This window comes from Lytechinus variegatus, chromosome 2, assembly GCF_018143015.1.
Source record: "Lytechinus variegatus isolate NC3 chromosome 2, Lvar_3.0, whole genome shotgun sequence".
Lineage (NCBI taxonomy): Eukaryota > Metazoa > Echinodermata > Echinoidea > Temnopleuroida > Toxopneustidae > Lytechinus > Lytechinus variegatus.
In genome coordinates, this window is record NC_054741.1 from 72,894,678 (window position 1) to 72,909,392 (window position 14,715).

The window sequence follows — 14,715 nt, forward strand, 5'->3', positions numbered from 1 at the left end:
AGGGTACAAAAGAGTCACACTTAAATGTCTAGTTGTCTATGTTATAAAAGGCATGATTGCAAAATATTAATCAATAAGATTGCGCGTCACATAAGCATCATATACGCGTTGGTGTTTTTAAAATCATACTTCAAGAGAAATGCCAGTAGTTGCAGTAAACACTGATTTCATGAGAAAGTCTGTTAAACAAGGCTTAATTGTCAGTATATCATCGAGGATCTAGATCTGGAACAGTTACATAAACTGAACTTTGTGAAATCTTGAAATCTACGCTGAAAAATGTTCGCACAGAACACAGAAGATCACCAACACAGATAAGCGCACGTGGGAGTGTATAATCATTGCTTCGAATGTCCGACGCTTGACCCGAATCCTGTGCTTATTTGCTGATTTCTCAGCAATTACACAATTTCTTCCAGAATCCTTCGGCATATATGTTTATTTATACAAACAGACACTTTGGTGGTCATTTCACTGGATTCTGTACGAACTCATTTTGATATCGTTACCAAAACTGGCATTTACCTTTAAATCTTTGTTAAACACCCCTTACATATACATACGTAGGTCTTATCGACCAAATTTCAAACCGTCCAAAGATAGTTACTCCTGGCACAGCTTTCACAAATCACTGAAGAATGGTTCCCTTTGAGAAAAACTGGACAGGGTATATTCCCATCTCATACTCTACACAGGCAGCATTTGATCTTGAACATCTTCAGTTGTCAGTAGAACTGACAAGGGAGCAGAGCTTCCCAAGAGCACTGCACCTAAATCAGAACTATTTTCATCTCACAAGAAACTTGCCTGACTCTTGGAAAAACTGCTAATATCAACTTTTTCCAAATTTTGTGTGAGGCTCTCGTTCTAAATCAAAGGAAATCTACAAATTCAACATACAGTATGTAGATCTACATTTAGCATAAGATCGTGTATCGTAAATGTACCTGATATGTGCAGTAGTTACCAACTTTCAACCAACCTTCAGGACAAGAAAGAGGACCAAAATCATAGTCCGATACACTACCTGTAATACTTAACGATCAGATCAGTAATCTCCTTTCCATGAAAAACAACAAAAAGTCTAGACAAAAAACTGTTTGCGACAGAATCACTGAAGTATAAGAAAAGAAGTAACACACTCTCTCTCCACATTTACATGTATACATGTGCGATGGTCGAGACCCCCATTTAAACTTCAATTACTTTTCCACAGCATCACCAATAGAAAACTAAAAATTCCAATTATTTTGTGTTCAGGAGACCCTCAATTGGCCTCAAATTTGTGATTCCTTGTCCAGGAGCGCACCCATTATCATGAACTATTCAGCCAACTGGGCAATCGAAGCCCCATGCGCCGCGCTCCAATCACAGCAAGCTAGTGCTAGTCTGATCGTAAGAATCAATATTAATGTGACACACGCGCACCACTGCGTGTTTATATGGTGACGCAAGTCCTGTCAAAAAGTAGTTGCAGAGAACCCATTTTTTAATATGGTCAGTTGCTTTTGAGCAATCTTTGATGCTAGAGTTGTTCCGGCGACACCCACTTTAAGAATAAAGTTTAGTTCCAGAGCCACTTACACGTATTTTCAAATTTGGAATGGCACATGGATATTATTCCCCCACCCCCCACCCCCCACCTGGCAAACATTCGATTGGTAGAGAAAGCAGTTTTCAACAAAGCAGTAAACAACAAATAAAGCCTGGATAACCAGGGCACCTTAGAAGCAATTTTTCAGAGTATTGTCTATTATTGACAAGGTCAAACAATACATACATGTAGTTCATAAATTATACATGTAAACTCACAAGACTCAAGCATTCCTATTAAAACTACAAAATTTATGACATTGTCACATGAAATAGCTCTAGACAAAAGTACTATTAAAGGTCAAGTCCACCTCAGAAAAATGTTGATTTAACTCAATAGAGAAAATCAGACAAGCACAAAGCTGAGAATTTCATCAAAATCGGATGTAAAATAAGTAAGTTATGACATTTCAAAGTTTTTGCTTATTTTTAACAAAATATTTATATGAACTAGCCAGTTACATCCAAATGAGAGAGTTGATGATGTCACTCACTCACTAATTCTTTTGTTTTTCATTGTTTGAATTATACAATATTTCAATTTTTACGAATTTGACGATTAGGACCCCCTTGCCTGAAGCACATAATGTTGAAATAATAATTCCACATGTTCATGGAGGAATGAAACTTGATTTCACATGACAATGACGAGAAAATAAAAATATTTCATATTTCATATAATAAAATACAAAAGAAATAGTGATGTCATCAGTTCATTTGCATACCGACCGAGATGTGCATACATGTATAACTGTTTTGTGAACTGAAGCGAAACTTTAAAATGCCATAACTTTCTTATTTTACATCTGATTTTGATGAAATTTTCAGTGTTATGCTTGTTGAATCGAGTTTTTGGTGGGGTGGACTTTTCAGTAATTTTAATGTTTACAAAAATATCTTTTTAGAATGGTCAGAATCAGCATCAAAATATGTATGTATCACAAAACATTGCTATTCAGTTGAAGTGAACATAATATCATAAAACAATAATTTTTTGTTTCATGTAAATCATTCAATGTCCTATGTACATGTACATACTGTACATGTATTCAATGCAGTGACATAATGATACATGTAGGCCTGGGACTTTCGGGTTTTTTTCTCTTCGGGTACCCGTGGTAATTTTCGGGCGGGTACCCGAAAATCATGTCGCTCGAAATATGACTGGTGGAAAAACCCCATTGGTGACGTCATCAAGCCAATGCGATGCAGGCCAATTTATGAATGAAAATATAGTAAGCATGCGCATTGCAAGCCTCCCGTGCGCCACGCAGTATTCCATCGAAACAAGTCTGCAATACTCTGTCACCTCGTACCAAAATCGACCTAGAATTCCACTTTTCTATATTTTATATGAATTATAAAAGGTATTCTCAGAGGATCTGTTTTCTCACCAATACTGCACAGGTAAGCAAATTTTTATTACTTCTTGCTTTTCCGTCAAAATCGTACAAAGTACCGTCGATATTACATCGTGTTCGTGAGTTTGTAGAATCTATCGCTACGTGAACAAAGTCAATTGATTTCCGGGTTTCGGAGCGTCAAATGCGCCAGCCAATCACGATCGTGTTACCATTTTCGGTTTATGATGAACTGAAAATGGTATCAAGAACGTGATTGGCTGGCGCCTCGTATGCTCCGAAACCGGAAATCAATTGACTTTGCTCACGTAGCGATAGATTCTACAAACTCACAAACACGACGCAACATCGACGATACTTCGTAAGATTTTGATGGAAAAGCAAGAAGTAATAAAATTTGCTTACCTGCGTGGTATCAGTGAGAAAACAGATCCTCTGAGAATACCTTTCATAATTCATATGAAATAAAGGAAAGTGGAATTCTAGGTCGATTTTGGTACGAGGTGACAGAGTATTGCAGACTTGTTTTGACGGAATACTGCGTGGGGCTGGAGCCGCTGGGCTTGCAATGCGCATGCTTACTATATTTTCATTCATAAATTGGCTTGCGTCGCAGTGGCTGGATGACGTCACTGCGCTGCAAAAGAAACATGGCGACGATTGAACGATCTCAGTCACATCATCATCACTTGAAAAACTAGTATATTTATGGATATTTCGAGGGTAATTGGTGAGATTCAAAACGAGACTTGTGTACTTTTGTGATGAGTTTACAATCATGTCTTACACTACGCAATACAAATCAAATGTACGTTATACTGGTGAGCAATTTTCGGGTATCGGGTATTGATTTTTCTACCGGGTACCCGAGGCTTCCGGGCGGGACCCGGGTACCCGGGTTTTAGTCCCAGCAGTGACCTAATGATACATGTATGCACATGTTGTATGTACAATTAACATGTAAGAAGATATTAAAGTTGCACTACAATCATTCCCCCAATCACTAGTTCCATTTCTTCCATTATGACCCCTAATTACATCTGATTGCAAGTTGATACTGTGGCCCCTTCTTGCTAGGTTGTCTTGCATGGTTATTTCCAATTCGTCTTATGTCAATTAGTCCAATTGCCAACTGGTCTCCTACAATGTATCATATGGTGACTGGTCTACCATCAGTTCGTCCACTCACCACATGGTCTACTTTCATTAGTCTAATGCCATTCCGTCAAATAACCGGTTGGTCCAATAGCCAATAGTCCATATACCATTTGGTCTAATTTGACTATAAAGTGTTAAATTGTGCAAAATGAATGAAAATGAAATGGATATTAGACCAACTGGTAATACTGGTTATGAGACGAAATGGTCATAGTCAAAATGGTGATTAGATAGAAGTGATAATTGGACCAAATGGTTGTTAGACAAAATGTTAATGGATGTAATGGCATTAGACTAAATGAAGGTAGACCATGTGGTGGGCGTACAAGATGGCAGTAGATGAATTGGCAATCTATCATTTTGCACATGATGTAAAGTCCTCAGCAAAAATAAGGCCATGTTCTCCTAGAGCTAGGATTTTCTTTGGGTAAGGTTTTTTTTTTCATTGCATAGTACATGTTCATTTATGTGTTCAGTCACCGGGATATTTTTAGGAATAAAAGTTGATGCATATATGTAGCTTACATGTATAATTCATACTTTTTCAGAGAGGCTGTTTTTCTTTAAGAATCATCCATGCGTATTAAAGCCATAATTTCAAAACTTAGTAAAAATATAAACCAATGTACAGGTGAGTTAAAAATCATGATGTTCCAAGTTTCAAAATTACAGCTTCTTTGACATTTGCTAATGATGGCATTAACCTTAGAACAACCTTTCCTCTTCATCCACCTTAAAGACATTATGTAAAGCTCATCTCAACTCGAATGACGTCAAACTTGACAACAGCCAACTGGTGGACCAACAAAGCACCGAAGGGGCAATGACACTGATGCATACGTTTACTATTCATACTTCACACCTCCGTAACATTTTTTTTAACACATCAACGAAGTAAAGCCTTTCAAAGGTGACCTTAAAACTGGCTTTCATCAGAGTAAGAGCTTATAAAAAATGACAACAAAGCTTTGACATTTTACAATGTTGTTACATGCTTTTTGATGTCTGTCGACTTGGTAGCATCCAAATTTGATACATGTACATGTACACATATCATCAGGTCTTTCTTGAAATCAAGTAAGCTACACACATCAATGTTATTAGTCAAATTGCAAACAGAAAAACATTTAACATGTACAGAATGGAATATGGATTGAGTACAGAGTACATGTAGTTCATCTGTATCAAACTTCATTTGATTGATGCATGAACACCAAACAAGCGATGGTCATGGTTGTTGAACTGTTTGTTTTCTCAGACATTGACAGACAGACAAAAAATAAGCAGAGAAATCTCAATGGCATGTTGATGAGTTCACAGCTTCATGCACGTGTTGTATTCAATGTCAAGACTTGCAAACTTGTACAGAGAAAAATGAATGTATTCAGCTACCCCCCCCCCCCCCCATGGTATACGGTGTACATTTTGAATCATCTCTTAAATTTTGGTAAACCCCCTGAAACTGTTAAAAGTTATCAACTAGCACATCAATGATGTGGAGCTCATCTGGCATCTCGCAACACAATTTAACACAATTTTAATTTCAGTCCAGTTGACACTTTAGTGAATTATATTGGTGACATAAAATGAGGATATAGAATTGAAATTAATGAAGAAATGACATAGAAGCATTTTTTTGTGATCTATGAATAAATTTCATATGAATTAAGTATTAATTATTATCTAGTCAAAGTTTCTGAACTCTGTGTAGAACCTTGAACCTAATGTAGCTCTCAGATGGAACAAAAATAACCAAACTCAATCAACAAATAAGTAAGCAATTTTTGTGAGTTTTGAAAATATATTAATAAATAGCAGATTCAATGAGTTTCAAAATTCTGTTTAAATCTTGTATCACCACCTCGAGCTATTATATAAAGCAAACAAAACTGAAATTGATCAACAAATGAAGAAGAAAAAACATTTTTTGTGATTTATGAATAAATTTTACATAAATTAGAATAATTTTCCAGACAAAATTTTAAAATTTTGTGTACAAGTTTGGTGAACCTCATGCAGCTCTACCAGATGGAAGAAAAAAATCAAAATCTGTTAACAAATAAAGAAAAAGAGGAATTTTCTGTGATTTATGAATAAATTTTGCATAAATTAGCATGATTAATTTTCTACTGAAAATTTTAAAAATCTGTGTCGAAGTTTGGTGAACCTCATAAAGTTCTACAAGATGGAAGAAGAAAAAAAGTAAAAATTGGTCAACAATTAAAAAGAAAAAGCATTTTATGTGAAATTTTAGAAATATGAATAAATTAATTTCGAATAAATTAGCATAAAAATTGTTCTAGTCAAAATTTCAAAATTCTGCATACAAGATTGGTGAACCTCATAAAGCTCTACCAGATGGAAGAAAAAAAATCAAAATCGGTCAACAAATAAAGAAGCATTTTATGTGAATTTTTAAAAATATGCATAAATTAATTTCGCATGAATTAGCACAAAAATTGTTCTGGTCAAAATTTCAAAATTCTGTGTAGAAGTTTGGTGTACCTCATGAAGTTCTACCAGATGGAAGCAAAAAAATCAAAATTGGTCAACAAATAAAAAAGAAGTAGCATTTTTTGTGAATTTTGAAAAATACGCATAAATTTAATGAATTTCAAAATTCTGTGTAGAAGTTTTGAATGCCCCAACTAGTGCTATCATATAAAGCAAACAGAATTGAAATCGGACTTGAAATTGCGAAGTAGTAGCGTTTTGAAATTGTGGACGGACGACAGACGACGGATGACGGACACCACGCCACGGCATAAGCTCATCTTGCCCTTCGGGTCGGATTAGCTAAAAACCTCTAAATGATGTTTATGTGGATGCATCCAAATAAAAACAAATACTTTTAATTGGGATGTTGAGTACCCTACCAAATTAAAAATATTTTTTTATATAACTATTACATTGCTAAATATGTATAGTATTTATATTTCAAAGGACATTGAAAAGAAAAACAAATGCATTTAGTACCTGCTTGTAATTGTGATTTCATGTAGTGTACTACATAGAGTAATTTCAGTTAAAGACAGGCTAACCTATTATGGTATCTTATATGGTTTTTAATGCTCTAAACATGTTTTTCCGAGCATTTACATGAACATGCATTCCGTGTGACTAGGGTTCACTTTTTTTTCTTTTCTTTTTTTTTGCTGGTTGCATTAAACAGGAAATACATGTAAAAAGACTCCTGATCCATATGGTCTAAAAGTCCGTCTTCCCACTAATCCTGCTCTATTGCCTTTTGTTTTGTACACTGTACATGTACATGTAATTTCAACACCCATTTCAAGATACATGTAGCTATTGATGCAATGTTGAAGATTCATCTACAATCTAGATTGCCTATTTTTTAAAACAAAATTGACCACTGGAAAAAAATTACTGTGTCCAGTAGATGTATGTATTGGTTTAATAATGATAATAATATTCCACATACATGTATACATTGTAGCGCGTAACACATCGGAATGATGTTTCTAAAGCGCTTTACAGATATATTATTACCCCTGTCATCGGATCCTTGCATGCCCGCATACAGTGTATACATGCATCTTCTCCACTCCCTGGGGAGCATTCTAACAAAGAGTCCAAGACTCAATTGCTAGGCATACTACATGTACATAGGCTTTCGCATCCTACCAGGTACCCATTGAACACCTGGGTGGAGAGTGGCCAATTGTGGATTGACGCCTTGCCAAAGGACGTTAGGCCATAGTGGGATTCAAACACACGACCATCTGATTACAAGGCAAGAGTCAGAACTGCTACACCATGGTGCTTCCGTTTTAATAGTAGGGGAGACCGGGGTTACAGTTGGAACATAGGGTAAGTTGAAACATTGTAATTTTCTTTAACGCCTGTTAAGTAAATTTATGTACATGTAATGTTGCCCTCAATTTATTGCAATAATAATTCAACACTGTTGTATTATTATTAGCAATGAATTGAAGGCAGTATCGCATTAATCTATTTTACAGGCGTAAAGAAAATTACAATGTTTCAACTTACCCCATGTTCCAACTAATCCAGGTCTCCCCTAATGACATCATAGCAAGTAAAGTAATACACAGGTACATGTACATGTACAAATCATGCAGGTGCTGCATATATATAGACAGAGTTAGTTGTAACAAGAATGAAAACTTTCATGTAATGAAACATGCCATGTACAGTAATGAAAGTCTAGCCTTTACATGACAGCATTTCAGCATAATCCATATGTCATAATCAATAAGGACATTTGATCAAACTCTGTCATGCTCTGGTACATGTAATTAAACCCATGTCTGTATGCTTGAATTAGTGATTCCATTCTTTCACACTCATCTTCTCCCTTTTTTAAGCTTGTCTGTCTTTCTCACATTGTAATACAGTTATTCTTCATTTTATTAAAATCAAACCTACGAATCTGCTAATAAACAAAGATAAAAACAATCACTTTCCTGACCAAAATTCTTTTTGAATGATCCAGCATTTCAATTCATTATGATTTTATATTTATTTTTGTTTTTTTACTCTTTTAATAGTTTTTTTCATTTTTTTGGGGGGGGGTATCTTCAGTATGTCTTGCATAGATAGGCCATCATGTCCATGTACAATTTAAAACTACATGTATTATAATTTTTTTTATGACTCTATTTTGAATAGCCTTTGAATTGATAGTTTTCTTGAAGGCCAGGTGGGTGTTTCATAAAGCTGTTCGTAAGTTTAATAAGAGCGACTATAAGAACAACTGGTAAACCTTTCCTACACACAAAATAATCACCAATGAACATTTAATTGTGAATTTCCTTTACCACAAGAAAGGATCACCAGTCGATCTTTAAGTCACTCTTAACTTAAGAACAGCTTTATGAAAAGGCCCCCTGCTCATAGAACTGCACAAAATACAATGAAAAAATTATTTTAAAATTGAATGAATCATTCAGCCTGGTTCAATCGCAGCAATAAGCAACCTCTTAACTGTAAGCACTAGCGCCATCCTGGCATCTAATACAAACAAGTCATCTCTGCATGGTGAAGATAATAGTACACTGTACACAGGATGCTCTATCATTCCACAGGGAATATAGTAGGCCTACAGTACTTTATTCAATGATTGAATGGGTTACAAAATGGTCTACTACATTGTATCTAGTTACACTGTACATGAAAAAATCAAGTAATTAATAAAAAAACCAATAAATTATTAACTCACCTGTTTACCAAAGCACAAAAACTGTTAAAAAGTCACATTTCTAGACACATTTACTAGTACTTCTTGAACAACAAGCAATGTCCCGTGCAGTTGCATTCTATTACAGGTACAGTACAACAACCATTGACTGACTGGACAATGGCTGATTTAAAGAATGAACTCACATGAAGTCCTTCCTGATCAAAACAATTATCTTTCCAAAGCAAGGTTTCTTCCTCCCTGTATCCTTCAGCTGAATTTTACAAGAGTTCAACAGTACAATATGCAAGGTTGAATGATCCTCACTCAAACTATTTCACCATTATAGAAAACCGCATTGTTTGCCAAAATTTTGTATTTATAATGAAATATATGTTGTACATGTACATGTATGTGGATAAGCCACGGTGTAGTGGTTTTGATTCTCGGCTTGTTAGTAGAGGATTTTTAGTTTGAATCCCTCCGCAGCCTAGCGTCCTTTGGCAAGACTTCAATCCACCCTTTCCCACTCCCTATCCAGGTGTTAAATGGGTACTCAATTCTAGTAGGGTGTGAAAGTCATAGCTTGTCCAGCATTAAGCGTCTCATTGGTAATTGACTGGAATACTCCCAGGGAGCCATGGCGTAATTTCCTTCAGCAAGAAATTTATCCACATTGTGCTGCACTCGACCCAGGTGAGGTGAATGGGTACCCGGTAGGATTTTTCCTTGAACGCTTTAGCGCCTATTAATATGGCGGCTCAGCTACAGCCGGGGTTATAATATGATACCAATTATCAAAGCGCAGTAGAGTATATGCACATAGTAACTGCGCTATATAAATGGACCTATTATTATTATTATAATGACAGAGTACATCCGAAGAATGGGGTAAAAATAAAATCAGTAAGCACTTACATGTACAATGTAAATCTATGTATAATGTATATCTTATTACTACTATAATTAGGAGTGGGCTATACATGGGTCAAAAATACTTTTTTTTGTAATTTCAGTATGGGAACAGTTTTTTTTTATTCCTTGTAATGTATCTCAACATGAAATGACAATACTTTTTGTCTTGGGTCCGAGAAAAAAGTGTGCCGGGCCAAAATCCAAAATGGCCGCCAAAACCACCCAAAAACCACAGTTTTGGCCACAACTTCTTTATTTGGTGGTCTTTTTCTTTGGTTTTGGTGTCTATTCATATGTATTTGGGAGCAGGCAATTTATTTTTCCTATAAGTGATACTTTTAAACCATTATTTGTAGAGTTAAAAGGTAATTATACCTAATTTTTTTCAATTTTTATAGCCTTTTTTCAGCCAAAAAGTAGATTTTATCGTCCTGGGATTCTTCAATATTAGATGGTACGAGGTCAGCAATAGCAAGCAGCTTCATAGAGCTATATTGCTTTTATTCCTCTACTGAGGATTTTACGGATATTTATGAAATATATCTTAAATTTAAAAAATGTTAATTATCCATAGCGGCTATACAGTATACAATGTACTGTACATGCTGCACTGCATAAATGCATTGGCCACCATGACAAGGCATGTATAAACTATAGTGTTATACATGTAGAAATGAGCTCTTAGGTTTAGAATTAGATGCCTTAGATATTGAAGATATGCTTTGTCTCAGAAACTGAGGACATGTTTTGTCAAATATGCTAATTTAGGGGGCGGAGAAAGGTAATTAACCCCACATCATGGCATTTACACTGTAGATATTCTGGGTCCCGTTGCATAAAAATTTACCATTATGTTAACTTAATGGTAACTTACATGGAATCCTTGGTTCTGATTGGCTGTTGATCAACATTACCATGATTATATAGTTACCTGACCCTATAAACATACGCCAGTTAGACACCACAACCAGGTAAAAAAGCCTCCAAATGAAGAAGATATGGCTACATGTAGATATGTGATGTACGTATATGATATGTGATATTTTATGTGCATTCACGTTGCTGGTTTCATCATGTACATCAGCTGACAAGCAATCAAGTTCACAATTCACAATCTAATTTTAAACCTTAAGAGCTTGTTTCTATGACACTATAGTTTATATACAGGCCTTGTCATATGTCATGGTGGTCAATGCATGGAAATATGCAGTGAAGTATGTACAGTAACAGTACTTGTATACTGTATTGCCCTATGGATAATTAACATTTTTTTATGTTATAAGATATATTTCAAAAATATCCGTAAAACCCACAGTAGAGGAATAAAAGCAATATACATGTAGCTCTATGAAGCTGCTTGCTGTTGTTGACCTTGTACCATCTTATATCGAAGAACCCCAGGACAATAAAACCTACATTTGTCTGAAAAAGGCTATAAAAATTGAAAAATTTAGGTATAATTACCTTTTAACTCTACAAATAATGGTTTAAAAGTGCTAATTATAGGAAAAACAAATTGCCTGCCCCCTAAAACATATGAATAGACACCAAAACCAGAGAAAAAGACCACCAAAAAAAAGAAGTTGTGGCCAAAACTGTGATTTTGGGTGGTTTTGGCGGCCATTTTGGATTTTGGCCCGGCACACTTTTTTCTCTGACCCGAGACAAAAAATATTGTCATTTCATGTTGAGATAAGGTAAAAGGAGCACAAAAAAACTGTTCCCACAATAAAACCAAAAATCACCCATTTATAGCCCATTCCTACTATAATGAAGTTATAGTGCAGCTATTGAAGGCAGCTCATTCAACTGAGCATTATAATTTCAGTCATTAGAGGATTACCAAGGTTGCCAGAATACAACAAATAAAATGAACCAAATTTCTAATAACTTTCTGAAGAGTGATATTTGTGTAATTGTGTCCTCATTCTCACTTAACCGAACAGGTGCTTTATTTTCTGATCTTTTTTTTAAATCAACTTGACACCAAGGTGAACTTCCCCTTCAGTGTGATGAGACTGAGACAACTTCCAAAGGAATCTTATAAGATTGATCATGGTGCATGAATGTAAACACGACAAGTGACCAGGGACTCACCGGAATCCTCCTCCATCATCTGTATAGCCTTGGCCTTCGCCAGCTCCAGGGCAGTCACCCATCGCTGGCGTTCCACCTCAGAGCTTGCTTTCAGATGAAATGTCTGTGCCCCACTAGAAATCACAAAGTTACATGAGTCTTCCGTATCGATGTATGCTCCAGCGAGATTGATGGTACCCCTGCATGTGTGGGACATCTCTGCCTGGTTTCTGTGTCATATAAAAAGGATGTACAGGTTTAAATCACTTTCACATCAAATCCCCTCCATGTTTAAATCAATAAAATTTTGTACAATGTCTTTTCCCAAAGGAGAACACAATAGGTAAATGTACCTGTTTTCTGGTCATCAAAGTTAATAAAAAAAGTTACATATATCAATAATTTTTTTTTTTTTTAAAGCATCAATTTTGTAGAAGGGTCCTACACTGTACTATCTATCTTGTTATTCTATAAGGGGATCCAAAAGTACAGACAGGAATAACCAGAAATCAGACAGGAATTAAAACGAAAACACCTTTAATCTAGCAACATTAATCTCTGAAGATCACGGTAAGTCACTTGGCGAGAAGCTTCCATTTTGCAGTCGCCCCCGACCCCGATCACACAGACGATCATCTCGGTATCGGTTGACAATAACAGTGACAATCCTTACACTCTCCCCCACCAAAATACCCCTTGGGTATTTTTTTTTTTTTTTAACTCTGATGCACAAAACAGCTCGAACAAGAATATATGAAGAAATTTTTCCAAAAAAAGAGCCAAAAGTGCTAACACCAGCACAGCTTAATGTGTCAGAGTGCTCAAAACTTCGAAGAGCAACAGTCCTAAATACAAAACAACAAAACAAACAAGTGTCAAATTGTTATAACTCCATATTCTTCACCAAAGAAAAACACTGGCGTAAAGAAACTGTAATTTGTTGGGTTTGTTTTCCTTTTGTTTCAGTTTTTTTTTCCTTTGAAGGTGTGGGTGCATATGTATATAAATTCGCAAATCCAACCAATACATGTATATAATAAAAAGTGAATCTTTCACGATATCATTCACAAGCACAGTCCAGATAGTTAACTGAAGCTGGACAAGTAGCACAGCATTAATAAGCTCAACAAAATGCATGAAGAAATCACATCATGTGATGAGAATTTTGTCTTTTAGAATGGTCCAAGACTTTATGGTACACATCTTGAGTCGTTAATAGGGTTCACAACTTCACAAAGGTAACTTTCCAGCAAAACGTGCGTATTATCAAGGTCCGTGGTTGAATATGAGTGTTTCAATATAAATCTATCATTGTTCAAATCCAATCCGGAAATACGGGTTGCTATCCAAATCAATTCAAGTCTGCTCTTGATCCAGTCATGAAAACAAATGATCCAAACATATAAGTTCATGATCCCACTGAATTGTACGGCTCACAAAACTGTTCAAAAAGTGGAAAAAACAAAGTTTGAAGGAATTAGCACCTCTTTAGTTGGTCAACATGAACAATGCGTGTCACTTTATTGTTGGCTTCATTGCAGACGAGAAAGTTGACTGGGGTCAGTTTCTCCTGGATGCGAAACGGCCCAGTCCACCGAGGCGCCAGTTTGGCTGAGAAGTTTTTCTTTGCATTTGACAGAGGGTAAGTCTTAACCATGACTTTGTCTCCTTCAGCTATGCGGCACGCATCACGACCCTGGTCATAATATTGCTTGGAGCTGTTGATCGTTTTCTGACGATTGTTTGAGATCTCCTCTTGTGTTGGAATGTCCCTGCTTCGTTCCACCTGCAGGCGATTAGTCAAAGGTGAAGCTAAGCGTCGTCCAAACATTACCACTGATGGTTCCACCCCAAGAGTGTCATGGCTACTGCTGTTGAGGGCAAATGCAAACTCTGCAAGATGAATGTCCCATTGGCGATGATCAGTTTCAGAGTAAGCTTGGAGCATTGCCTTGATGTTACGGTTCACCCTTTCTACCCAGTTGGTTTGGGGGTGATAGGGTGTGATGAAGATCTGCTCAATCCCCCAAGACTCACAGACAGCATTCAAAGCCTTGCTCCTGAACTGGGGACCGTTGTCTGACAACAAGGCTTTTGGAGGTCCATACCTGCAAAACAGTTCCCTCACTAGAGTAGCAGCCATCGATTGGCTGCTAGCTGACTTCAAGGGTAGAATCTCTACGAACTTAGAGAAGTGGTCGACAGCCACCAAGATGTACTCATGTCCAGCATATGACTTTGGGAGAGGCCCCATGAGATCCACACCAACTTTCTCCCATGGTCCAAATGAGGTAGTAGACAACATTTTCCCCTGACGTCGTTGGTAAGAGGGTTTGGTTTTAAGGCAAACTTTACAACCGCGGATGAAGCTTCTCACCGATCGTGACATACCGTTCCACCAAATATTCATGGACTTCAACCTTTCAAGAGTCTTCCTTCTCCCAAGATGCC

The 14,715-nt window shown here is 36.5% G+C and overlaps 1 protein-coding gene across 1 annotated transcript in view; it reads right to left on the reverse strand.

Annotated features, from left to right (window-relative positions):
• The window catches only part of LOC121408945 (oxysterol-binding protein 1-like), an 82,927-nt gene that overhangs the window by 60,452 nt on the left and 7,760 nt on the right, over nucleotides 1-14,715 (reverse strand). The window contains exon 2 of the mRNA XM_041600680.1: nucleotides 12,286-12,494. Within this exon, the coding sequence (XP_041456614.1) occupies nucleotides 12,286-12,494 (209 nt within the window). The remainder of the gene's footprint in view (nucleotides 1-12,285; nucleotides 12,495-14,715) is intronic.